Source organism: Vicugna pacos, chromosome 7 (assembly GCF_048564905.1).
Source record: "Vicugna pacos chromosome 7, VicPac4, whole genome shotgun sequence".
In the NCBI taxonomy this organism is placed as follows: domain Eukaryota; kingdom Metazoa; phylum Chordata; class Mammalia; order Artiodactyla; family Camelidae; genus Vicugna; species Vicugna pacos.
The window spans coordinates 76,347,266-76,371,194 of record NC_132993.1 but is presented as its reverse complement, the minus strand read 5'-3'; the positions used below and the strand labels follow the sequence as shown (position 1 = coordinate 76,371,194).

General features: G+C 36.3%; 1 protein-coding gene across 13 annotated transcripts in view; it reads left to right on the top strand.

The window, feature by feature from the left end:
* The window catches only part of SRPK2 (SRSF protein kinase 2), a 213,917-nt gene that overhangs the window by 79,490 nt on the left and 110,498 nt on the right, over positions 1-23,929 (top strand). For 6 of the 13 annotated variants that reach the window (XM_072965200.1, XM_072965197.1, XM_072965190.1 and 3 more), the window contains one exon: positions 12,871-12,934. The exons of 6 other annotated variants lie outside the window; for them this stretch is intronic. In XM_072965200.1, the coding sequence (XP_072821301.1) occupies positions 12,897-12,934 (38 nt within the window). In that variant the 5' untranslated portion in view covers positions 12,871-12,896. Of the gene's footprint in view, positions 1-11,461; positions 11,478-12,870; positions 12,935-23,929 lie in introns of those variants that run through there. One more of the 13 variants, XM_072965191.1, reaches the window with a different exon arrangement.

The window sequence follows — 23,929 nt, the reverse complement described above, 5'->3', positions numbered from 1 at the left end:
TTGTTTCCATGTCTAGTTTTTATCTTCAACTGCGATCTGTGGGATGCTCTTCTACAGTAAATAGTAGCATATCTTTCATAAGCACACTCCAATCCATTAGTTGAGACTTGCTCATTTTGGGGCTGCTAAGTTAATGCTTATATTTTTAGATATGTAACAACCTAAGGAACATTTTAGTTCAGCAATTTATTTCAGCAGTTTGATTTTAAGAGCCTGTTCTTGATGGATTTAGAAAGAAGAGAATGAATTTGTAAAGCTAGTTTTAAATGCTGATTGTACAACCTCCATGAAACTCCCATTCTTATGATAAAACAGTGTCAGAATAATTCAGGTGTTCTTTTTTTCCCTTTCAGTATAACACTCTCAGAATTCCAACAGAACATTGCTTTGACCTTGATTAAACTGTGAATTTTATTTAAAAGTGAAAATTGGCATTTTGAAAGCTATTTATAATGGTGTGATGGCAGAGTGTCCATTTGAAAGCAGTGTAACCGCAAAAGGGATTTATTTTAAATGATGTATCCTTTGGTAACACCTAAATTTATTTAAGAAAATTGTTTTTAATTGCATAAGTAATACCTCTTAAAAAAAATAGAAGTACAGGTGATGGTAAAATCCCCCCTGACCACTATTCCTCATTACATGTCCCATCTTCAGAATTGAGGAAGGCCTTTTTGTAATCATTTTGGCATATATTCTTCCTCAACTTTATTTTTTAATTACATACACACACACACACACACCCCTGAACGTATGTAACAAAAGTAGTATCATACTGTGTGTATTCTGCAAGCTGCAGTTTTCTTAGTTTTGAAGAACATTCAGTGTATGTAGGTCTACCCCATTCTTTTCAATTTCAGTGATGTGTATTATGAATGTACCCTAGTTCATTTAACAATTGGGTTATTATCCATAACTTGCTGTTGAATACAGCATTATGATAAGCATGTCTTTTGTTTGATTCTCCCAGGACACATGTGAATGTTTTTCTAGCTTAGATTTGGAAGAAGTGGAATTGCCTGTTTATAAAGGTCTAGTATTCCCTACATGGAAGTTAATAAATAGAATATTGTTTGACTAATTGACTAATTAATTGTGCTGGTAAATGAATTGTGCATTTGTAATGCCATTTTAGTTAGATAGGGAGGAATGGGGCCAAGTGTGAAACTAGTGATTCTCAACACTGGTTGTGCATCAGAATTACCTCTGGGACTTTTAAGGCATTGTCATCCCAAGAGAGTAAGTTAATAGGTCTGAAGATCAGTACAGATGGACCTTGGCATGGGGAGGAAAATTAAATACAAGAGATACATCCTGAGACTTTTCTTAGAATGCCCAAATTACCGAGCCTCCAATCTAGTACCTAACCCCTAAAACGCAATCAAATGTAGCAGAAAAATGTGATTTTCTTTAGACTCTTAATGTTAGTTAATGACTTTTTATCCCTCCAAGCACTTACTGTGGTGTATGAGTGTAAGATAGAGGAAAAGAAAAAAGATTAATTTTAGGGGGAAGGGACAGTAAGATTATAAACATGAAGTCTGAAGGACTAAATTTGTAGGATTGTGTTAAAGGTTTTATAAATATTGTTAATAAAAATGACTGTTTAGGTCTTTTCATAATGGAAAAATTGGAGGGCATCTTAAATCAGACATGCGTTGAGCATAACAGTTGAGAGCCCAAACCCTATACATAGGCCACCTGGGTCTAGATCCCCCTACTAGTTCACATATTAGCTCTGTGAACCTTGGCAAGTTACTTGGCCTTTCTATACCTCAGTTTCCCTTTCTGTAAAATGGGGATAGTGACACTTTATTTTTATAGAGCTATAGGAATATTAAAGAATGATTATATATAAAGCAAGCAGAAGAGTACCTGACACATAATAATTGGTATGAAGTGTTGGCTGTTATTGTTGTTTTTCATTACAAATACGATTATTATTAATCCTCATGTCTTAACCTTCAGGCATTTTTGTTCTCAGTGACCGGAAAACAGCAACTCAATACATGGCTAAAGATGATGAGGATGAAGAACTGTACTCTGGAGTACTGATTCAAAGTCCCTTTGGTTTAGCAAAACTAAGATTTTTTTGTGTCCTTGATATGTTTAAGGTCCTGTAAGTTGTTCCTGGCATATTGAAGTGGAGAACTAGTTCAGATTTCCTGTTCATGTAATTGGTAGGAAATCCCACAGACAGCAGGACAAGAATAGAGTCTGTTTTGTTAAAGTGTTTATGGTGCTTCCTAACATTTTGTAAAGCAACAGAACTTGAAAGTAAACTTACTATTGCTTGCTGCTGTTAAAGGTTTTTATAGAAATTAGGGAATGACTGACTTATGCTGATGCCTGAGGTGAGAATTTTAAGATTTACAAATGAGAGAAGTGATAATTGGCAAAGTTCCCGACGGGTGCCATGTGGGCGTACAGACACAAAATGAATTGTGGCGAATCGACAAATCTTATGAATAGCTCCATGAAGTTTTATGTTTTCCCTCCACATGGCATAGATTTTTAAAACTTTGCTTTTCAGTCTCATTCACATATAGGATGCCTTATTTTTGTTTTGTCTGTATAGTTGGTTATATTTCTACCCTACATTTAGCCAGGACTTCTTTGTATAGCATATAAGATTCTCTCAGAGCTGGGCCCTGCCAGATTCTCTGACCTCATTTCCTACCAGTACCTGCTTCACTTCTGCCAGTCACCAAAACAACTTAGATGGCCCACGTGGTGGTGGTCTCTCTAGCTTTGCTTATGCCATTTTCCTGTTTGGAGTGGGCTTTTCTTTACCTGGTAACCAGCCTGAAAGCCTTCTCTGGCTAGTCCTTTCCCCAGACAGAGTGCTCTTTCCTTCTTGTGGGCTGTGCAGCGCAGCTGTGGGGCTGAACTGTCCGGGCTTGTGTCCTGGCTCAGCCATGTACTAGCTCTGGGACCGTAGAAACACACACACACACACACACACACACATTTTGAAGTGTACGACTCAGTGGCTTTTAGCATATTTGTAATGTAAAAATGTTATGTTTTTGTAATGTTTTGTAATGTTGCCTAATTCCAGAACATTTTCATCACCCTGAAAAGAAAACTGTGTGTGTTAGCAGGCACTCCCTAGTCTCCTGCTCCAGGCCCCTAGAGCTACTTTCTGTCTCTATAGATCTCCTTGTTCTGAGCATTTTGTATAAATGGAATCACACGTGTTTGTGTCAGACTTGTTTCATTCTCTGTAATGTTTTCAGGATTCATCCACTTGGTAGCGTGTATCAGTACTTCATTCCCTTTATGTATGGATATACGAGTACCACGTTTTGTTTATTCATCAGTTAATGGACATAACTGTTTCCCCTTTTTTTGTTATTATGACTAACACTATTATGAACATTTGTGTACAAGTTTTTGTGTAAATGACATGAACATGTTTTCAGTTCTCTTGGGTTTATGCCGAGGAATGGAATTGTTGAGTCACATGATAACCGTTTGTTTAACTTGTTTGTTAGAAGAGGGACTGCCAGGTGGTTTTTCAAAGCGAAGTTGCCATTTTGCATTCCTACCAGCAACACATGAAGGTTCCAGTTTCTCCATATCCTTGCTAACATGTGTTATTGTCCTTTTGATTATAGTTACTCTGATGGGTATAGAGTGGTATTTCATTGTTGTTTTGATTTGCATTTCTCTAATGACAAGTGATGTTGAGCATCTTTTCATGTACTTATTGGCCATTTGTATTTATTTTTTTGAGAAATGTCTATTTAAATCCTTGGCCCAATTTTTAATTGGGTTGTTAGTTTTTTAAAATTGTTCAGTTGTAAGAGTTGTTATATATTCTGGATGCAAGTTCCGGATATTGATGGGTGAATATATACTCCCGTTCTGTGATTATCCTTTTGTTTTCTTGATAGTATCCTTGGATGCACAAAAGTTTTCAATTCTTAGGATGTTCAGTTTATCTATTTATTCTTTTGTTTTTTGTCCTTTCAGCATCATATTTAAGAAACTCTAGCCTAATCCAAAATCAAGATTTACACCTGTATTTCCTTTTAGAAGTTTTATAATTTGAACCTTTATATTTAGGTCTTTGATCCAATCTGAATTAGTATTTTGTATATGGAGTCCGTCAGGAGTCCAGCTTCACTCTGCGAATGGCTGTCCAGCTGACCAGGGCTGTCTTTTTGTTGTTGTTCTAATTTTTTAATTGAAATGCGGTTGATTTGCAATGTTAGTTTCAGGTGTACAGCCCAGTGATTTAGTTACAGATGCATGTTTTTCCTTTTCACATTCTTTTCTGCAATATGCTGTCACAAGGAATTGAATTTTGTTCCCTGTGCGGTACAGTGGGTCCTTGTTTCTTTCTACATGTAGTAACACGTAGTACCGTCTTCTGAAAAGACTGTTCTTTTCTCATAAAACGGCCTTGACATCTTGTAGAAAATTAGTTGACTGTCGTGTGAGGGTTTATTTCTGGACTCTCATTCTATTGCATTGTCAGTATGTCTTTCTTTATGCCAGTTCCCTACTATTTTGATTACTATAGCCTTGTAATAAGTTTTGAAATCAATGTATGAGCCTTTCAGTGTTGTTCTTTTTTCAAGATTGTTTTGGCTATGCAGGGTCCCTTACATTTGTGTAGGAATTTTAGGGTCAGCTTGTCCATTTCTTCAAAAAAGATAGTTGGAATTTTGATAGGGACTGTATGAATCTGTAGATCAATTTGAGGAGTGTTGTCACCTTAACAATAGTAAATCTTCCAGTCTATGACTGTAGGATTTATTTCAGTCTTTTCTTTCATTCAGTGGTGTTTCGTAGTTTTCCAGTTTACAAGTCTCATCTTGGTTAAATTTATTTCAAAGTCTTTTTTTGTTTGTTTGGTTTTTTTTGTTTTTATTTTGTTTTGCTTTTGATGCTATTATAAATGAAATTGTTTATTAGCTCTAGAATCTTGAGCAAATTTCTTAAACTTTCAAAGCTTCAGTTTCTGCATATAAAAGGGACGTATTGAGTATCTACCTTCTCCAATTGTGAAGATTTAAATGAGTTCATTCACAAAACGAGATTAAGTAAGTTTGTTGGTTCAAGCTAAATGTTAAATATTAAACTGTGAACTCTCTGAGGGAAGGAATTTTGCCTTACATATTTTTGTGACATATTTTCTCTTCCCCCTGCTCAGGTAGCACCTAGCTCTGTACCTGTTGATGCTGAAGGAATGTAGAAGGGTGGAAAAATTGGACTATTATCACATCAAATTAAGTTCCTAAGTTTGAAAGTTAACGTTGGTTGGGAGTTATAGACACTGATTCCGCCTTACACCTGCATATTTTGATATGGCTTATTTTCTTATACGTATAAATAAGCCTTGCACAATAATTTTGTCACCTCTTAAGATAGTGGTTTCTTTTTAAGATGGTTGAGTGGGCCTTGGCTTACCAAAGGAGATGTAAAGCAGGCATTCATTGCCTTGGTGAACTCATAGTCCTCTATGTCCCAAAATTGTATGTGAAATGTCTTAATTTTAGGATGTTGTACATCATAATTTTAGAGAACTAAGTAGTTTCAGTTGTGTATTTATATCTAGTATGAAAAGCTATCTTTAAGTTAGGATTAAAAATGCTTCCTTTTTCTGAGTATGATTCTGTGGTATAATTTCTAAAATTCACATATATCAGTAAAATATACAAGTGATAGTTAACTTGTAAGTGTAAAATAGAGGCAGCTTTAATTCTTGGCCTCATGGTGCCTAGAGCACTGGCTCTCACCCCTGGTTTAACAGCGCACTTATGTAAGCACTGTGTTACTTCTTGTCTCCCCAGCAGAGCAGGGTAAGAGTGCCTTTGTTCTGTTTAGTGGCTGGATTAACTATTAATGATACTGTGCTGTGGTGAGAAACCTGTAGATGGTTTTCAGGGATTAGTTTCATTACATTTAATTGCTAATAAAGGGCATTGGTGGTGAAGCTAATAGAATTAAGAATTTAAACATTCATCTTTTTACACTTCAGTGTAGTTTTGTATTCGCTCCTAAAATTCCTTAACATAAAAATAACAAAACAATGGTAACAAATACCATGTGCTGAACTTGAAATTTTATGGTGCTCCATACAGTGTTGGGAATGGTAGATCTGGGTCTGGGCCTGGTGAGACACAGCCATTGCAGTGGTCTCTCTCTGCCTTTTTGCTTGATGGCTTCCAGGGGTGGGTGAGGATGAGAATCCCAGTTTGAGGGGATTGACCTACTTTTCTTGCTTGAATTTGGAAATCCATAATAAATCTTTCCTTTTAAACTACTATTTCTTTGGGGATATAAATTGCATTTGGAATAATAATTCTCAAAGTGACAGAAGGAAAAACATTTTCTCTAGTAAATGGATAAGTCCTCTAGCTTCTGATAAGTGGCAGCAGAAGCTACCTTGAAAGTTCTAAACCAGAAACCTAACCACCCTGAGATCACTTCCTTCTCCTCTTCTAATCTTCCCCAACCCCAACCCCACTCACCTCCCACCCCCACCCCAGTGTAGAGGTTGGAATGAACACATTGTGGTTGGTTGGCATTGTGCCATATTCAGGAACATAAGTAATCCTGTTTTGGAATTATTGCAGAAGGAAATTTGATACTGGAAAAAGACTACTTTAAAAGTAAAGGAAGGGGGGTGAAATTGAAACTTTATCTTAAAAAATGAAATCAGATTCTAGAAGTCAGTTTATTTTATTTAGCAATGTTCAGGTTATAATTGAAAAATATGCACTAAATTTTAGAATGAACAAAGAATGCACCAAGTGTTGATTGTTTCTGGCGTACATTTTCATACAGTGTTTTATCTGCAGTCAGCTGTTCCTATCTGTGGGTCCCTCATCTAGGAGTACTGAGGGCTGACTGAACTGCTATTTTGTGTAAGGGACTAGAGCGTCCGTGGATTTTGTTATCAGTGGGAGGTGGAGTGAGTGGGTGTTGTGTCCTGGAACCAGTCCCCTCTCGGATAACGGGATGACTGAATTAATATGATTGGATGTCTTTTAAGTAGTAATACAAGTGTAATGGAGGACATTTTTGCAGACTAGTTAAGAATGTTAATCATTTTTCTCCCTGATAGTCTCTCATAGTCAAATAATTATCATTCTTGAGATACTTCACGTATTACTTTCCTTGCTGATTTTTCTCATAAATTACTAACCTTCCTAACTCCTTCTATATCCTCATTTGCCAGTTGGTTTGCCCGGGATTCTAACATTTCTTTAGTATTGTCCATCTACTTTGTCCAAAGTTGCATTTTTTGTTGCATATTTTCAGGGTTCACTTTGCTCTGGACTTCCACTTTATTTGAATTGTTGGACTATTTACAGATAAAGAAGGTATCTGTTGGGTGGTGATATGGTCTGGTGATAATCAGGGGCAGTTGTTTGTTCAATTCATAAATGATTATTTTTGTTTGAACAGTTTTTGCTTTTCTGTCCATTCTCATCACAAAGAAGACTGGAATAATGAATACTGGAATAACAAGGACTCCTTTTTAGGCTAGACTGATCTTCAGGGTATAGGACAGTTAATCATTGACCTTCCTAGATGTCTCAGAGAACTTGCTTTACTCCTGCCCCTTTATGAAGGGTCTGTGGTGTGTCAGTCTCTTGAATTTTGAGTCAGGACCTCAATACATGGTCCCACATGATAATACCAGGGATTGACACCTGAGCCAGAAGTGTCTGCAGGGCCCCTTGGGTGTTTAAATAGGAGCCCCTTAAAGATACTTACTTAAGCTGGTGACGCCGTAAGCATGCATCTCAAGGCAGTAGAATTTGTGAACATGTGAATTGAAGAGGAGAAGCAGTTAATTGGTAATGATGGGAGAAATGGAATTAGGGTCAGAGGTGTTGACCACCAGAATGGGGGTGCATTTCACTGGAGAATGGCCCCTCTGAGCACTTGGTGATGTAACCGGGTTTCAAGAGCTGCTTGTCTTCTGAACAAGATTCTGGTTCTGATGCCTGCTGAGTCCTTTTTCCACTTTCTTAATTTCTAGATGTATTCTTGCTTGTATTATCATGTCATCTGAAGTAACCTGAGCACACCTGCTTCTTGTAGCCTGAAATCACATCTTGTTTTGGCAAGAGAGAGGACACTCCTGGAGGTGTCCCAGGAGTCTTCAAACTTATGTTATTGAGTGGAAAATGAAAGATTTGACATAGCAGGCCCTTAACTGAAGAGTTGAACTATTTATCTTTACAGGGAATCTGAGTGTCTTTTAAAGCGTGAGTATGCCAGTAAAAGGATATCATTAAGAAGGTCTATAGGTTGGATAGAAGAGAATGAGCGGGGAAATTGCAGTGAATTAGTTTTTCTTTTTGGGTATACAAGGTCATGAATAAGAAGAATATGGTATCACAGACCAACAAGTTGTTTTAGTCAAAAAAGTTGACTAATAGTGATGATTTTAATTGATTGGAGATATGAGAAAATAGCATTTAAGAAGCTGACTCAAAAGAAGACTGAAGGAAACTATATTCAGTACCGTGTAATAGCCTATAATGAAAAAGAATAGGAATATATATCTGAATCACTATGCTATACACCAGAAATTAACACAACATTGTAAACTGACTATATACTTCAACTTAAAAAAAGGCTGAACTGTTCTACTTAGGTTGCTTTGTCCTTGGAAATTAGCTATAAATCACAGACACAGTAATCTTTTGGAAAAGGTGAAGAATGTTACCACCACCAGTTGTTTATCTTTTCCCCCCTCAGATTTCTTCTTTATATGTGGTTCAGCTGTGTGCTGATCTCTAGGACCCTTCTAGCTCCACAGTTGTTTGAATCTCTAGTTGAGTAATTGTATCTGGAAATGAATATTTAAGAACAAGGAGACTAACTTAGCTAGATTGTAACTTTAACACTAACTGGAGAACAGCCCAAGAAAACCACAAAAGTATCAACATATAAGTGTTAATTGACGTGAAAATTCAGATCCTTATCCTTAAGGAAGCTGTGATCTCATGGGAAGTCAAACAGGTACTGTGTATGTATTTTAGTAATTCTGTAATGAAGTGTATGTGATACATAGAGGGGCAGAGGAGACGAACTGTATTCTGTCTGGGATGACATCAGGAAGGAGTTAACAATTTGGCAGAGGTTAGGAAAGTGAGTTGGATGTGCAAAGGAAACAAACAGGACGGTGGCATTCCACGGAGAGGAGAGTGCGTAAGAACAGACTTGGTGGTGTGAGAAAACATGATGTATTTGGGGAATCACAGAGTAGAGCTCGGTATTTCAGAGCATAGAATATATAAAAAAGGAGACTGGTGGCAGTGATACCCCATATGAGACAAGTACTAGTCTGGATCTCTCAAAAATGTCTGTCTGACTCGGAGGCGCAGTGATGCTGCTGTTGACTGTTAACAAATGACATTAGATTAGGGAGTTGATGAGGTTAGTTTCAGGCTGCGTTCAAGGCTACCAGGGACCATCTAGGTGAAAATGTCCAGTAGGCCTCAAAGGGTATACAGAGTTCTAGGTTGCAAGAGGGAGTGTTGGGCTAGAAATTCAGATTTGGTCATCATCAGTGACTTTATGGTTGTGGATATTAGGGGTGTAGATAGAAAGGTCAGTGAGTGGAAAGAGGGTCTTGTAACTATCTCCAGCATTTAAGTCTGGATGAAAAAAGATGATCCAGCAAAGAACCCAGAGGAGAATCATAAAAACACAAAAGCATTAAAAATAAAACTTACATTGTTTTATATTACTACTTAGAAATTTAAACAAAGCTGTGACTAAAGAAGCAACTTAATTATAATCTGAAATATGCTTATACCTTTGCGAAATAAGGAAGTATAGCCTTTCTGGTACTTATTAGCCTGAATGTATAAATGGAGACAGTGGATGGTAAAAAAAAAATATGTTTACAAAGTTGTGAGACTGTTACTTTGTAGGAACCAAAGAGTGGTGGTGAAGAGAGTAATTTAGAATTGTAGGAGTGGGTGGGGCATAACGTTTTGAAGTGTGAACTATAAAAACAGACCAGGTTTTTACATCAATTCATAGACCAAAATAAATTTTAGAAGGGTCCAAGATTTACATGCAAAAATGAAATTATACAGGATATTAGAGGAAAATAAGATGATGATTTTAAAAAAAATTGATGTGGGGAAATTTTTTCTAGTTTTAACAGGAAAACCATGATTCATAAAGGAAAACCCTGGTGGAATTAATTGCAGAAAAATAAGGTATAGGGTCCTGGATACTGTGAATAAAATTGAAAAACAAGCAACTAATTTGGGTAATGTATTTGCAGTGTGTATAAGAGAGTCTCCTATGTGTGGTCTTGGTGGGAGATGATTCGGGTGGTCAGAGGTTCAGGAGACTACTGGGGATGCCAAGGTCTTTAGCCAAGGGTGTTTGGAAGTCATATTAACATGAACATCAAAGCCCTTTAGGACTATGGTGGATATTGTGGTGGAATGAAACTCAGTGACATGGCTTCTGGACTTCTTTGTGAACATGCCAAGTACTCAGACCCATGGATGGTATTGATAAGGATTAGATGGTAGCATAGATGGAATTCATGAGCCTCAAAGGATGCAGTGTTAACATAGTATTTGTGAACATTCCTGAACCTTCTAGTCCTTCTGGAGGTATAAACGAATCTGAAGGTTTGAAGAAAATGTGAAAATGATGTTGGAAACCTTGCTGTGTATTTCTTGAAATGTTTTTGGTTTGGATCTTACGAAATCACCAGCCAGAAAATGATTTAGAACTTTAACTTTTCTATCTATGTTTGTAAAATGGGCATATACTTCATTAGAGCTGTGTAGCTTAATCTTGAGGACTTCCACCTTAAATGCACAGACACTATATACATACACTGAAGTGTAAACTTTTTGTCTTTTTGGAATTAAAAAATGCCACATTGAAGAAGGATTCAAGTGTTGCTTCATTCCTGAAGTGGCTAGCTAATAAACCGAGAATAATTCTCTAGGTAGAAAGGCTGAGATACAGATTAAATTTCCACATACAGTAACACTGTGGTGAATGCTGAGGTTGGTAGAAAGACGGAGGTGGATTAAAACTCTTTAAAGCTGTTTAAAATGAGACAGACCTAGTATAACTCATTAACTCAATCAACAAATATTTATTTAGTATCCCATCCTTTGCTAGGCACTACCTAACAATAGGCAGAGGGTTACTACATGCCAAGCACAACACTATGTCCTTTCATGGATTATTTCATTAAATCCTCACAACAGCTCTTCACGTAGAATTATTATCCCCATTTTATAGGAGAGGAGATAGAGGCTTAGAGAGTTTAAGTAATTTCCCCCAAGGTCACATGACTATTAAAAATGGCGGTGGAGCCTGCTTTCAAATCCAGGGCTGCTTGGCAGCCGGGTCTGGGCTCTTAAATGCCGTGTTCTTTTTAAACAGGAGGGAGGGGCTTTACTGAGCGTTCACCATGGCACCAGGTGCCAGGCTCTGTAATCCACGTAAGAATCCTCAAGGTAAGTTTCATTATCATCATTTCAGTTGAACTGCTGTGCCGTGTGCTCTCCCCCAGTGGTTAGGTAGTTTGGCTACAGCTTGTGGTAGATTCTGTTCTCATCAGTTATTCATGCCAGCTTTATAATGTACAGTGAATGAAGTTATTAGCTTGGACACTTTGGAAACACCTTTATTTTAACAACATTGAGGGGATATTTCTGTACAGTTCCAGCCATTGTATTTTATGCAACTAATTTTTTTTTTTTACATCTCATATTCCCTGTTACCAAGAATCTTAAAAATTAAAATTTGTTTCGCCCTTTACAAAAAACCTCAACTGGCTGAGGTCTACTTTGAAATCCTGAGACTGCCTATAACATTTCAGTGGCACTTTTGTTTTATTTTTGATATGTGAACTTTTAAAATTACGAATAGGAAAACACATTTACAAATAGGAAAACAGCTTTATATTTGAAATAGTCTGGGTAATAGGATCATGTTTTGCTTATTGGTGTAAAATTATGTGCTTTAGGTCAGTGGTTAATATTTTAAAGGAAATGTGTTAGATATTTTTCCCTTCTCTTTTTCTTTTCCTCTTTTATTTTTACCCCACCTTCCATTAAAGTCTAGAATCTTTTTTTTTCTCAAATCAGTATCAGCAGTGATCTTTTAATTAAATTGAATTGGCACTTACGTTTCTGTTGCAGATAGCATTTTCAGTCCTTTCCTAAAAGGACAAGTATATTATCTGCCCGGTGACTGGGTGTTGCTGTTCACTTGTGCTGTACTGCGAAGGAGGAGGGGAAATTAAGGTGTAAAACGGAAGTCTTTTTCTAAAGGAGTTAGGGAGTAGATGTTAAATACATCTTTAAAGACAATCAAGAAATTATAACAAAGGTTAAAAATTTTTAATCTGTAAATTGGGATTCTGGTTTAATTCTTAACTGACAAAAATGATTCACTGAGCCATATTTTTCAGGGCTGGTGAAATAGAAGTGACCGAGGGTTGCCTATCTGTTCATTACAGTCTGTAACTTTATTACCCAGGCTTCTCAAATTATCTAGTTTATTGAATCCAGTTGTTAGCATTTTTGGTTTGTATTTTAATTTGCTGCATTTAAAATCTTCTTGTAGAGCCAAGCTAGTTCTACCTTAAAAAAGAAAACACCCCTCTGCTTAAAAGAAATGGTACTTCCTGCTTTCATAAACAGTCATGTGCATAGTTTAGCAAGGCCTGATGCCTCTGGAGCCTTTTCCCTTTATAGCACCATTGAATCCCAGTCCTAGCAGAAGTACTGCGAATCTTGTGGCCTCATTTTGAACAAAAGGGATTAGAGAAGAAAAATCTCTTGATATAAGGCTTGAAAGCAAGGACAGGCAATCTTGGTTGTGAATATTTTCTGATTTTTCCAGAAATCAAGCAGAAGATTGAGCTGCTGATGTCAGTTAACTCTGAGAAGTCGTCCTCTTCAGAAAGGTACAGCTACATCTCTTGCATGAACAATTAATGGTGTAGCATTGCTAAGAAACAAACCAGGATGTGTTTTTTTTTCCTTGTCAAGTTTGCTATGAAGCGTATTGTACTGCATGCTGATCATTGTGCTTTATTGAAGATGTGTATTTGGGCAAGCTGTTCAGCTTTTACAAAGGGTAATTGATTTTTTTAAAAAAAAAGTGAAGCCTAATCAGCTGCAGCATGCACACCATAACACAGCAGACCGCTGGTTCATGTGTGACAGCTGTTAAGGGCTTTAAAGAATAATTTACTTAGCTAAAAAATGAACAAAAATCTTGCTTTCTTTAAGGACTTACTCGTATTAGGTTTTCTTGTATTTTCAGGTTGTTGCTACACAAAAATTAATATTATTTGTAAGATTAGGTTAAAAATACTTAGCTTTTGGTTGTGATAAATATTTTCTTACGTGGAAAGGGAGTGCCATTTGTGAATAGCTTAGGAATTGCAAACCCACAGATTAGTCACATTCTGAAAGAGAGATATGATGCTTCTTCAAGTCTGTGCTAGGAAATGGAACAGTCACTGCATGCAGTAATGGTTCATGCCTGCAGGTAAGGACAAAATGACTCAGAAGTATTTTTAAAGCAATTATTTTATCTGTCAATCAAATGATTATACCTGTAAGGAGATATTTTCTTAAAATACCTATTTTACTTAATGAATAGAATTAAAACATTTTTATCTCAAGTCAGAAATGAGGCTATAGTTGCCTATTTTGATATGCAAATGTGTTTATTTCTATTTACCAAAATTATGTATACTACATAATGTTTTCAGTTGTGGTTCTTGAGTTGGTGCTTACCTTTCTGATAGTTTATACCTGATGTTGATATTTTGTATTAAGGTGTGTTAATTTATCTTTTCTGTGGTTAGTTTTCAGGGTTATCTTTTTGTTCATAGATTTAATATTTAGGAAAGTATTATAGAGAAATAATTTGGTAGTTAAAGAATGATTTGAAAAAAGCACTGGGAAAAAATATGAGGTGAAGAACCCAACATGGTAAAATGGGTTTAATTATAGTTCACTAGTGTATGGAGGACATGATCTGATGGCAAAATGATGACATTCAATCGATTTATTAGTATAATTAGGTGAAAGGCTCCTGGCTATAATTTAGAGAATTACAAAAAACGAAGATGTTACTACTTTCTTTAGAGGTTGAAAATAGAAAAATTTAGGCACATTTGTGTTTATTTTTATGTAGCTTCTAACTTCTGGTTTGTGGCTGGCCGTCTGATTTTAAGCATTCTTTTTGCTGAGATGAAAAACAATCTTCAGCCTTGTGAATATTCTGCCAGTAAAATGGTGGTGATGGGAAGGGGGAGAGGGTGGTGGTGTAAATAGTGAATGGACTGAGTGCCAACTGTAATGTTAGAGTTTTATTACTAGGAAGAACATTCTTAATGGTATGACAGTAATAATTATATTAACTCTTTTGAGTAGCATGTATTCTCTGTTGATAAATTAGGGTTGAACAGAATGGGTGAAAATTCTTCAGAAACATGTTGGGGATGGGTGAGGTTTTTATGGTGAAAATACATTTTAATTTTTTTATTTTTATAAGGAAATATTCTAAAATATTTTGGTGATTACATTTATTTATTTAAAAATTATTGTTGCTATTGTTTTCCCTAAGCTCCTGTGGTTACATTTGATGGAAAGGGAGGATGCATGTGGTCATGATTTTAAAGTTTAGAAAACAGCCACTATGCTTATGACAGCTTTATGCACAGTTTTACCATAGCTTGCTTACTTTGTTTGTTATTCTTTTGGGGGTGCTTACACATGTATTTGGCAGTTGTGATATGCTGACTTAGTGGGTATAAATGTAGTTGTGTGGGTCAGCTAACATTTTGCCAACACAGAAGTTGTTTCACTAATGCAGATATATTAAAAATAGAAATTACTTATTTTTCCTCCTTTATAAAAATTATACAGTGATAGTCAAATCATTTGTCTTTTAAACTTATTTGGAAGAACTTGAGAAATAAAAATCTGAAGTTTAAAAAAAATTTCATGGCCTAGTGAGACTATTCTGCCCAGGGATGTAATTGTTTATAGTATCATGTAACGTTACCATCACATTCTTTAATTCCTTGCTCTCTAATTACCTGAATTTTTAAAGTCTTTGTTTTATTTTAAAATTAGTTATCTGAGGCATGGCATGAGTCTTAAAAGATACGTAGAATTTACCTGTGGTCAGTATTCCATTCCCATGTATTTATTGTTTTAAAAAAAAGAAAAGAAAAGAAACCCTGTCTTCTTTCTTTAAAGAGAGGAGAAGCTACTTCTTTGTAAGAAACCAAGTTAACGTTTGTCATTATTGATTTTTTCACCACGGTATAGAATAATTTTTGATATTTCAGAGGAGTGGAGGAAAGATTTTTTAAATACAAAACATAATAGATACATAAAAAGTGATATAATGTTCCTAATCTTTCTAGCTCATATTTTTAACCTGCTTAATGGAAATTGCTAGTCCTGTGACAGTATTGGTTGAATTAATTTTTCTAGACAATTCTGTAAAATGGGAAAAGCAAAACAAAAAACTTCATTTTTGTAGACTCTTAAGGATCCTTCATTGAGAAATACATACAGATAAGATTTGAAGTAATGTTATAATGGAGTTTTGAAGGTTGTTTTGTGACCTAAATTAGGAAGTACGTTATCTTAACAGACTCATTACCACCTTGAAATTTAAAAATTGTAATTTTTTTTTTCACCTTTAACAAAATAATGAGGATCTATCAGATGTCACTTTTCAGGGGAGCATGGAGTACTTCTGTTCAGAATGGCTGACTCATAGGGAAAAAAACAATGCGGTGACAAAAATTATAATTTACTTTTTGGTTTTATATTTTGGAGAGAGAAAAATATCAGCTTACCCATGTTAAAAATTAAGGACAGAGAACATTATTGAATGAATTAAAAAAAAGGAGCACGATTTGTTTGTTATTGACAGTTAAGAGGAAGACTTATCTGTGGCAAGAGAGTACCCTTCTGCAGATTTTAGGAATACACTCTGTGGCTAATGTTTTATTTTTTTATTGAGTTCCTGTTGAATGAATGAATATATTCAGGTTAAATATGTCAGAGACAAGGGTCAAGCACAATTTTACTTCTAAATCTACTCCCACCTAATATAAGAAAATAGCCATGAATATTTATTTGATGTGAAAGTTAGTTTTTGTTCCTTTTTCCCTTTTCCTATCTAGAACTTCTGGGATGTGGGAATTTGTTGGGTTAGAGTGGGTGGGGAAGAGAAAGATGAGGAGCAATAATCATGATAATAGCTAGGAAAAAAGTAGTAATCATGTATTAAATATTTCAGATACTAATTCTGAATGAGAAGAAAGTAAATTGTGGCTGTTGGGAGGACTCTGATAAATCATCCTGGGAAGATCCTGAGTGAAAGAAGGCACTTTGTTTTGCTACAATTTTTGTCAAACGGTATTACTACTTCAGTGAACTCATGAGCAAGATTGTATAATTCTTGATCAGAGTTGAGCCCAGAGTGCTGAGAACTGTGGTTCCCAGTCCATCTAGACTGACTCCAAGGAGGACTGTGGGGGAGGTCCTGAGGGTGAGAGGCTTGAGAAGCAGAGAATCTCCATTTACACTAAGCATTGCCCACTTCCGCTTTGTGAAATGTTAATAGATGTTGTTGTGGTTAGTAAGGTTCACAATCAGTCAAAAGGTAACGAAATATGAATGCCAGGTAGTATAGCATTTTCTCAGGAAACGGATAATAAAAGGATCATTTCTTGTTGTGTAAGTGTTCTTGATATTTTTTGGTGTTAAAAGGGGTCCTGGTACTGGAATCAGATAAGTAGTAGTATCCTGGATCTTAGCATTCCACATAGCTAGCACATACTTGTATTGATAAATTGCTAGTTGCCTTCTAAAGAAGAAAGGAAGGAGAAAATATCATATATAAATAATTATACCGTGGCCTGTATTCTACCAATGCTGTATAAACAGAATTGGTGAGAAGTGGAGATTGTATGTTGACCCTCCCTCCCCCAGTATAAAGGCATTTGAAATGCATAAAAAACCTGTGCTATTTTTGTGTATGTATTTTAATTCCTTTTCTTAGTTTGGAGCTTCTTTGGTGAAAAGAAAAAGGGCATATGATAATTACGCGTGGTTGCAGAGAGCAAAAAGAAATCTGGAAGAATACGGAGAACGGAAGGGAGAAAATAAGTAAATAAGATTGGGACCAGATGCAGAGAGAAGAAAGTAAAGAATAGTCAGTGAAACATGATCTAGGATCAAAGTGTCTTTTATTTGCTCTTATGTTGAATGTATTTTCCTCCATGTTTCTGAATTAAAGAGTTGTTGTGAGAGGAGAGCCAAATTTTATAAAAGATTCTCTCTTCATTGGATCTGCCACCTCCCCGTTTCAACTCAATGGGTAGGACAAGGAGTTACTGATAACATTTTTCCCTTTCCACCCCTCTCTGTTTTTGTATTTGCAGGATGGAAGTATTTGAGATGTAGTTTTTCATGAGTGATGAGATGAGATGACAGTGATGGATTGGGTTGTCGTCCATCTATTCAATCTTTATGATTTTATGTTTATTTTCTTTTATTCAGTAACATTTAAATTGAAGATGTATATGGGAAAGTGCATAGATCACAAATCATTATAAAATTGAAGTCATTGATTTTTTTTTCCCTTTTGTAGTTTGTTTCGTGTGGTGTCCAAGAAATCTTTGCCAAGCCCACGGTCACTAAGAATTTCAGCTAAGTTTGCTTGTAGAGGTTTTCAGCTGTTAATATTTGTCTGTGGTTTGTTTTGGGCTTTAGTATTAAGGTAGAGATAGAGATTATTTCTGTACATGATTATTCGGTAGTTTTATATGTTTTTGAATATTACATATAAATAGAAACCTTCTGTGTATGTACTCTTTTGGTCTGTCCTTTTGCAGCTTTACCTGTGTGAGATGCGTACATGTGTAGTTGTAGTTGATTCAGTCTCATTGCTGCACAGTATTCACCGTATGAATATACCTCACAATAGAAAATTAATCCAGTCTCCTATTGATGAGCATGTGGCCTATTTGCAGTTGGTGGCTGCTAGGAACAGTGCTGCAGTGAAGATCTGTCTACATGTCTTCTGGTGAAGGGACCTTTGCATGCATTTCTGTTGCGTGTATTCCTAGGAGTGCAGTTGCTGAATTTTGGTGGATATTGCCAATTTTCCGAAGTGAACAGTGCCAATTTTCACTCTCACTAGCTGTGCTCCACGTCCTTGCCAGCTGGCTACTATATATTCTTTTTCTCTTCCCTTCCCCTTCCTTTACCATTCCCTCCATCCCTCCTTTCTCTTTTAGCATTCTGGTGGCTGTGCCAGTGTGACCCAGAGTTTGAACCTTTTGGAGGAGGATTAGAAGCAGATAGGGGACTATTTCTGAGTACTGTGTCTCATGACAGATCAAGATCAGAATTACCAATTTAGACCAAACATGAACCGTAGGGTGTAGTCACTGAGGCGCTGCTCTCCCACTGACTGCTTCTAGTCTTTTACCTGCATCCTGGAGGACACAGGCCATTAACGTCAGTTTTCAGATTTGGTTTCAGTAACAAAACCATTTCGTCAGCTGAACCTTATTAGAAACCTCTCATGTAAAACATACAAAAGTGAAGCTTGGACTAGGAAGTGGAGAAGTAACCAGAGCCTCACCGTTGGTATTTAGACACCCCACCCCTGAATATCCCTCCCTAGATCTCCAGTCCTCTCTACCTTAAAACCTGTGATGCCAGTAATCCACTTAGGTCTGACCAAGAAATTAAGACATTTTTGGTATGTTCTGAGTGTTAAGTTTTATATTGTTCATGGTCTCTCAAAGTTTTACATCATGTACCTAAATAAAAATGTGGTGTTATCTTTTAATTTCTGTTAAAAAAAAAAAACCAAAAAAACTAACAAACCCGGGCAGTTATCAGAGCTTCCTTCCTGTTAGCCGTTACTTGTTTGATCTAGATGCAGTTGTTTCTAAATCATTTTGTTAGTTTGTTATCCGTTTAAACTTTGCTTCTGTTTTCTGATGCCTCTTGGGAGGGTTGCTACATTACAGCCAGAGCAAACCTTTCAGAGAAGGCAGATCTGCTCAGGTATGGCACTGCACTTTAAAACCTCTTCTGCTGTTTTCCCATTGTTCGTATAAAGGTAAACTCCATTGTAAACTGGGCCATTGAGCACCTATCCTCTCCAGCCTAACCTCACACTGGGTCATGTTTATCCTGCCTTGCTGTTTTGCCTCTTCCATCCCTCCCATCTCAAGAAGCCCTGCCTAGGTCAAATTACACCTATTATAAGCCTTTACAGAGCTGTGCACCTCTCATTTGTAGCATTTGTCACAGCTGCTGTTTGGCAGTGGGGAGTACCAGTGACATTTGGTGTATTTGCTGGCTTATTTACTATTCGCCCCAGCTTATGATCTTAAATACAGAAGTGCTTTCATCACAAAATATTTTTATGCCATCATTTGCTGCTTACAAATTACAAACTTGAAAAGGTCTTATTTTTGGTATAGGAGTCATTATTTCTATGATATTGGCATAGATAAATAATTTATAGCCATATATGATCATAGTCTATTATATATGTAATCATACAGTCATGTGTAATCATAAGCTAATTTAACTCATAAATTATCAAGGTTAAAATCAGGTTTTTTTATCACCATAAAAATGCATAGTTCATTATATGTATTTTTTTACATTTGTTTTAATGTATACTAGAAATTAAAGTGAATCCGAACACTCTCTATCTGTGTGCCAAGCTGGTAACATCAAACCATAGCCATTTATTTCCCAAATGTCAGTATTTTAAATATTATCTTGGTGCTTTTTGTCATGGTAGCATTTCACCCTCTGCTGTTACTTACTTAATATTATGACTTTTTGTTTATTTTTAACTGTGGTAAAATATACACAACATAAAACTTTATAATGCTTTTTATAAGTTAATTTTCTTTAAAAAGGAATCGTTTTATCCCTACCAGAACGGGAGAACCAGTGTCACTTGCCTTTAAAAACAATTACTATTAAATCCTGTCTAGATTCTGTTGTCTGATAAAGAGTTCAGGCCTGAGCAATATGCTCCCTCTTTACAAGGGAGGTTAAATTGCCAGTGTCATAAACGGGCTTAAATATGTTAGCACTGAAGTGAGACTTATTTTTTTATATACTCAGATTGAAAGAGCCTCAGGAAAGGAGTAATTTTCTCAGTATGTGATTCAGTGCCTAGTCCAGACTCAGTGAAAGTCATTTTGTATACCAGCCGTGACACTTCCTCTTCATTTTTTTGCCCACCCCCCCATTAAGTTTTGAACAAATGTGAACAGCTATTATAAGAATAACAATGGCAGCAAAAAAACCCAAAACTCTACTTTTAACAGTCATATTGCAGATTCCCTTTATAGCAGAATTCTTTATTTGCCTGTAGGTTGAAAGAAATTACAACTAATTTTAGTATAGATTACTTTATCATCCATCCGCCACCCATCCACCCATCCATCCATCCATCCATTGTTTATCAGTAGCTGCTGTGTGCTAGTCACCCAGCTATTGGGAAATCAGGGAGCAGCAAAGGCAGCACAAAAGCAGAAGAGGCCTTGGTGGGTGGCTTACACCTGAAATACCTTGGTCAGTTTCTTGGGTGTGCAGTGCTGAGTGCTGCATCATGGATGACGCTGGTGGAAGGCCACTGGCAGTTGCTGAAAGAATTACAAATCACGAATAACTGCGTTTTGGGGGAACTTATGTTAAGACTAGAGCTGTGGTAATGGGTTACAAATGCAGTTGCTGTAAATGAGTGATAAGGGCCAGTTGGGGACGGTAGCAACCTGGGACCACAACCCCATCTTAAAGAGGTGGCTGCTGATTGGCTCTTGCTGATTACTGCCATGTTGAAATAAAGGCCAAGTGTGCCAGTTTTTGTGATTTTTAGAAGTTGAAAATTTGATTCTCATGTAAGATTCCTCTTATTTTAAATGATGGTGCAAATTAAAAAACAAAACAAAACAGAAGCCTGTACCAACCTTAAAAAAAAAAAAGAGCATCTGTTATCTAAATTCAGTTCATGGGAAACATTTTTCTACTGTACTGTAGCACATTGATTCACAATTTGTGAGCCACAGACCTGTTCAGATTTTATGTAAAGGAGTTTCAAATCCTGTGAGTATTCAGCACAATCTGGGGAGTACAAGTCAAACAATTGTCATGCTAAGGAGTGTGTTTTTGAGTTTTTCTGACATTTTAAATAAGCAAAAAACATTGGCAGTCACTCCTCTAATACCTGCATACTAAGATACCAAAAATTCAGTAAGTTACCAACTATTTGGAGTAGCTAAGGCCCCCAAAAGATACACATTTCTCAAACTGGGAAGTTATGTTCATTTATTCTACAAATATTTATTAAGTATCTACTATGGTGAAACTTGAACTTTAATAAATAATCTGAAAATTAGAGGGGGAACAGTACTCTGTTGCACAACTGCCGCCTCATCCTTTTTCTCCTTTCCCCTTTTCCTTCTTTTTCCATTTTTTTTTCCTCTTCATACCCATCCTTCTCCACAAAAAAATATTTTGAGACTAGTTAGAATAATGTCTACAATGCAGTGGAAGAAGAATTAGAGAAAATGCAGGTCAGGGTAGAAGGTTATGAGGAAGGACAGTCAGATGCACACCTGTTTATGTGGTGTTTGCTGTGCACCTACTGAAGGTGACTGACAAATTTGGCTTTCTGTTTCCTGACAACCAAACTAAAGAAAAACAAATGACGTTGCTCTTATTACCTGTAAGGAGAATATATACTAGTTTCTGTAGGAGAACCAAAGCTTTTCTTAATTATGATTATTATTTAACATGTTTTTCCCCACGTATCTCAGAAGATCCATCTACTTATTTTAGAAAATTTAGATTAAAAGAAAACAAAAAGAAAATGCTTTTATCATTAAGTCAGTCATCATTTTTAATTTTTTGTTTCAAGTTTAATTTTTTTTTTTAGTTCAGGTATATCTGCAAAATCAAGCACATGAGTTTTAACATTAATAATGCCATCACCAACAAGAAAACTCAATATCATACTGAAAAATTATTTTCAAATTAGCTTTTTACATTTAACATGCAATTTTTCTTATGTTATTAAGTAATCTTTTATAATATCTTTTTGATGGTATTATTTTTAAAGGCTGCATAGGACTGAGTCCATGATATGGATAGGTGTACCATAACTTTATTAATTGAGTCTTGGTCTTAAAAATGGAGTCACTTGCAAGGTCAACTTGTAAGACTCTCAGTAGGGAGTGTTAAATTGGCTACCCAAAGGTATGGCTTTATACGCTAACAGGCTATGTGTAAAGAACCTTTTTCTTACATCCCCTGATTTGGGGTTCTCACAAGAGTCTCTTTAAAGAGTGTTACGTTGTATAGACGACTTTGAGCAGTTTGCTAGACAGTGTTGACATACCAGTCCCTCTACTCCTTGGTTCTTCCCTCTAGTAAAACCAAATGTTGTTATTGTACCTTAGGTGTTGCATCAGATGTGCATAAGTGCAAGTGAGGTCAGTCCAGTCAACTTTAACAAGGTAAAGGACACAGTAGGTTCTTGTATTCAGTTAAGCATTTATGAAATGTCTTAGGTATACTGAGTGTTCATGCTAATGAATCTTAATTTTGTAAGGGATTTTAAAACGTTGCGTGAGTCAAGCTTCTCACTCCAGACAGATGACAAAACATTCGACACAAATGGTTGGTTTTCCTTTTATATTTTTTCAAAGGTACACAGGAATTAAGATTCTCTAACCTTCCTTGTTAAACCAGAGCCTTGTGGATGTTTAGTAAGTATTCACTATTGCAAAATTTAATCACCGTTTTAGTTAAGATCTTCCTTTTGACAAAATGCATTTCTTTTGCTGGAATTTGAATTTTTTTCCTGGGGAGTAGAGGTGGGGGGAGTGTGCTGTGTACGGCAGGAAGACTGGAATCTAAGGTCCAAATCCTCAGGTTAGCCTTGCAATCTGAGGAAGCAGCATGGGAGAAGTCGGAGTGAAATGCAGTATCGTGGTACCATTGGGAACTCTAAATCATTCCATAAGGCTGGGAAAGAGTAGAGGAAAGGATGGGAAAACAGGTAGGAGAGAGATCTTGTACCCTGGTGGCAAAGACTCTTTGCAGTGGTGAAGTTTTTTAATTTTCTGCTTTAGTTTACATTAACCATTGAAAGGTTTCAGAAAGGGAGCTATTCTGTCCATGTTTAGAACAGGTACATGCTCCTGTGGACATTAAGTAAGCTCTGTTAAGGAAGTTAAAGGAAATATGTTTTTTCTTCTAGGATTGAAGGTTGTAAGATGTCCTGTGGAGTTGGTGGCAAAATGTTAGTCATCTGTCCTGGAAATAGGTGGGAAAATTATAGCAGTATTTACCATGTGAGTGACTGAGGGCAGATGAATTCTGTGATGCTGGGGGAATTGCCAAGAGAGGCTATGAAATATATTCCTCTTGAAGGCTTTGAAAAGAGGGAGGTTCCTCTTCTGAGTGAATAGAGACACTCTAGAGACAAGTGATTGGCCTGTGGAGAACCTGAAGTGTTTTTTTCTGTGTTTATATGGTTAATCATGAATACAGGATTCTGATAATCATGAATATAAAATGTTAGAAATACGAAATGTTGGTATCAAAATTTTCTGTCAACGGTGTGACAGAAGTCTTTGTCCAGTGTATACATAGAGTATCACATCTCTAAATTGTTTATTTAGAACATTCTAGGCCAGTGCTGTGTGATAAACTTCCTGCAGTGATGGGAGTCTAGAATACAGATGTGGCTTACTGATCGTTTGAACAGTGGCTCTTATGACCAAAGAACCAAATTTTAAATTTTATTTCATTTTAATTGAAAATTTAAGACCGCTAAATGTTATGTTCAGATGAGAATGCCAGTGAACTGT